Here is a 4,370-nt window from a genome sequence, read left to right as displayed (position 1 = left end):
TATATTTCTCTCTCTAGTATATATATAGCATCTATAAAAATAATATATATATATATATATATATATACACTACACACACACACCTATACATATACATATTTAGATAGCCATCTCTCCAAAAAGCAATGTTCAAAAAACAGTTATCAGCTGCATGTTTCAAATGTTTTTGTTTTACAAAAGGGTAATTATAAAACTTTGAGTTCTAACTTAAATTACACATGACAATTAAACTACCATATAATTAGTTATTTAGTGTTTGTTTGTTTGTAATTAAGCACAAAGCTACACAATGGACTATCTGTGATTTGCCCACCACCAATTTCTACATTGTAAGCCCAAAAACATACCACTGTGCCACTAGGAGGCAGTTATTTAGTGAATAATGTACATTACAATAATAAATAACAGATACATGTTTTTTCTTTCTTTTTTTTTTAAGGTTTATTTTATTTACCAACTATATGATGCAACTTGAATTTTATATATTGGAACAGTACATAGTTCTGTAGTTCTCAGCATACAAGTTTGTATACAACACAAAATTGTAAATAACCCATATCTAAAAACATTGTAAATGTCATAGTAAATACTATAACCAATACAATTTTAGAACACACATAAAACACTTTATAACCATCAGTGATGGGGAAGGGACAAAGTCGTGGCATTTATACAAAGTGTAAAAAAATCAACTGGTACTTCTAGTGTCACAATAAAAGCAAAAAATGAATATAAAATCTAAATTTATATATATTTATCAACTGTTAATACTCAATTGTTGTATGAAAAAAAGGTTAGAAAAAAGACGAAATGATATTTCTGATAATCTTGAGTTTCAAAATTTTCCAGGGACACAAAGGATCTAGCCTGAACGCATGGTGTTCTACCTTTGGCCCAAGTTCCACCTTCTCAAAGAGTTTGGGACAAATAAAGAGTTCACTCCAGCTTTTAATGCAAGTGTAAAACAAGACCAACTCTGTGTGATTTCTAGTGCTGATAGGTGTGTTTATCTTTCATGCTATACTATAGTCAATAAGAAATCCATTAAAGCACGTCAGCAGTTGCTTTGGTCAATGTCCACAATTAAATAGCCTTTTTTCTTGGATGCAAAACTTATCAGCTATATTCACAATCCAAGAAAGATGCAGCTGTAAAGTGTTCCAGATGTGAAATTGTTTGACCATTACTGCAAGTGGAAGATGGCTAAAATAATGTGTCCATCTGCATCCAATAGGGCAGTGTACTTTATAAGTGCTGTAGGTGTGGTTAAAATATATTATTATTATTATTTCTTATTACAGTAAAACTTTTAGGATTATAATCTTAACCATAAACAAACCTTTGATTCTGAAGTCCAGTGTTCATGCTGAAAAAATATCTTGACCCTTTTCTAGCAGGGCAGCTGTATTTAGGGTAATTCCATAACTCAGTCAACCTTAAATAAACAATTTCAAAAACATCAAATCAGTGTTCTGTTATTGGATATAAGAAAACAGACATGTTTATATACAAACTGTATTTACATTAGCATATTTCACAATATTACATGAACATCAGTTATTTTATCTTATAATAGGTTATAACTTTAATAGTACAGAAATGACGTATTACCCTTACCAAACTGAAGTCATATACTCATTGTACAAACTATCTTTTTTTATACAGTTCTCTTTTCAAAAACATCCACTTCACTGATGGTACTAAGTATGATGATGGTACAAGACACATTTATGTATGTCACAACAACAGAAACTGTGATAACTCTACCTGTATTGTCTAATCACTACAAAGTTTGGGTCCTGTGGTACAGAACAATGCCATACCTCTGCTACTTCCTTAATCAAAATGTGAATTTTCTGTTTACTTTCAGTTCATTTTGGACAGAGTTGCTCAAGCATGCAACATAATTTCTCCTTACTTTAGCTGAGCAAAGGACACAATTCACTAACTGTCATTAAAGATATTTTCTTACAAACTGTGACTTGACTCCAGGGCTGACAAGAGAGGGTGGGGGCAAGGAGGAAGCTCACTAGGAATGCATACTACTTTAATGAGCTAAAATGGTTATTGCTTGGATTCATGAAGAAATTTATCACCTAAGCTTATTTTATGAAAAATCAGCAAAAGTTAATAAATAGAAGGAAAGGGGGGACCTGATGATATTACTGACCCTGGAGCTCAAGCTGGCTCTCAACACCCCTACTTGACTCATGATGTTCCAAAATAGACAGCTGTCTTTTTTGTCAGTAAATTATGTTATAGCCTGGGGCTTTCCCACTTGTGTTCAAGTGACAATACTTCAGACAAACAGGAATGTGTGTCATGAGCAGCCCGACTTTGTTCATAATATTGTATTTTGGTATTTAAAGCCAGACTCTCCCCTCTTAGACCTATATTTTTGGTTAAGATTCATTTAGATCTATAACAGATTCACTGTCAGTGCTGATTACTGCCTTACTTTAGTATTTTTCATTTTGCCATATTTTAACTTTGAGTGGTTTAAGTTTTAACTTTTTTTTTCATGTAACTTACAAAGAGAGAACAAATAGATGTATTTTTACAAAATCTCTCTCTTGCCAGTTCCATACATGTATTATAAACACTTGTCCTTGTTTTTGTTTAATACTGTACTTGTTTCTGACTATTTTGTAAAGAAAGATTATTGTTGTGCATTTTGTGTGAAGACTTCTTGAAAACTTCAGTTGAAGCTCAAATAGATACAAACTGATACTCTGGGAAATGGTATTCTCCAGACCTTCTATTTAACAGGCCTTACCAATTTACTGTGGGGGAAGTCCATTTTTATGGAAAATACCATAGTACATTATAGCATCATTTAGATACCATTACACTATCAAATTAGAATGTTTTGAATATACATGCAAGGTATAATGTGCAAGTCCCCAAGAAAACATCCTGTTAAATAGAAATGTGAAGCTAAATATTCTTAAAAAATGTTCTGGAAACAGGTACAAGACAGTGAAATATATATGTTTTGTTTTGCCCAAAAATGATAAAAAATATAAACACCACTCACCTTTCCTTCAGTACATTTCTTACTTTACAAGATTCTAGATAAGGAAATGTAATGGCATTCTGTGCATCAACGAAAGCTTTAGTCTCTTCAAGGTTTGGATCCTCAAGCCACTGATACGGATCCGATACCTAGAAGTACACATAAAAGCATAACAAAAATTGACTTTCATAATATTTTATGTGCTCAAATATAATCACGAAATTTAAAAAAATTATACAATCTCTCCATAATGAAAAACATTTTCTAGTAATCTTATAGTTAATATATCCAAATTAAGGTTACTTACTATAGCACAGAACTTGTATTTTGCAAAATGTGACTGAATAATGACTGAGTGTCAAAAGCCAAGGACAATTACTAGATATGAAGTTATTCCTTGTCATCTGTGTCTTCAAGTACCACTATTTTAATATGAACTTCTGTTTAAAGCAAGTTATCTATATAGATAAAAACTAAAATTCAACCCAGAAATGAGCATAGTTAACTAAGAATATAGAAGTTCTACCTTGTAAATACTAGAATGCATAGTTTGATCAGTTGGCTATTCTTACTGTTTGCAATATTCTTAGGTGTAATCCTAATAATATCTCATGAGGTTCAGTCATGCTCAGAAGATTTATACTGAGCTAACAATGCAAAATACTCTCAACAATAAAAATATAATAATAAAAACTTAAACACAATGCAAGCAGATATATTAAACACTAATCAATATTGTTAATGAAATAACAGAGAATACCTTACATATGAAACATACAAACACTCATATCGAATTTCGTTTTTACAAAAAAGGAATTTTATTCATTTTCCTGACAAACAATTATTAATTCAGACCTCGACAATTCCTAGGGAGCAGGCGGCCATTGAAACCAAAATTTCATCGTGGCACCTACTATTTTCTCCCATTTTATTTGTGCATAGGGCTGTGCTAAACAGAACTCGAATCTAGAAAAGTTCTGGACTCTTGGAAATCCAGAACTATTTTTGTGTTCTTTGACTCCTAAATTGAACTTTGTTTCTAGGATTTTAATGTCAGATTCAACACTTCATGTTTTTTCAGGAATGAAGCACTGCAGGTGTACAACATGTTACTAATTTCATGCCATTTTGTTATTCTTTTTTTCTCGCAATTCAACCAATCAGTGCATGTGTTTAGATCATATGGGACCTAAGGCAGTTAGTTCAGGCAATACTATCATGTGGTTGTTGATATTATGTGATTGATAGCATGCACTCTTTGACATGAGAATAAACAAACACATTTCCCGGTACAAACAGAAGTGAAGTTAGGTTAAGCATACCTGGCTCTTGAGTTTTTGGGCTGGCTCCTAGT

At 32.0% G+C, this 4,370-nt stretch overlaps 1 protein-coding gene across 1 annotated transcript in view; it reads right to left on the bottom strand.

The window, feature by feature from the left end:
* LOC106475355 (prolyl endopeptidase-like) overlaps positions 1–4,370 on the bottom strand; it is a 14,697-nt gene that overhangs the window by 7,194 nt on the left and 3,133 nt on the right. Inside the window, exons 2-3 of the mRNA XM_013936043.2 lie at positions 3,038–3,165; positions 1,340–1,435 (exon numbers count right to left, since the gene is read on the bottom strand). Of these exons, the coding sequence (XP_013791497.2) occupies positions 1,340–1,435; positions 3,038–3,165 (224 nt within the window). The remainder of the gene's footprint in view (positions 1–1,339; positions 1,436–3,037; positions 3,166–4,370) is intronic.

The sequence above is a fragment of the Limulus polyphemus genome, unplaced genomic scaffold, assembly GCF_000517525.1.
Source record: "Limulus polyphemus unplaced genomic scaffold, Limulus_polyphemus-2.1.2 Scaffold8461, whole genome shotgun sequence".
Lineage (NCBI taxonomy): Eukaryota > Metazoa > Arthropoda > Merostomata > Xiphosura > Limulidae > Limulus > Limulus polyphemus.
This window is presented reverse-complemented; position numbering and strand designations above follow the sequence as displayed.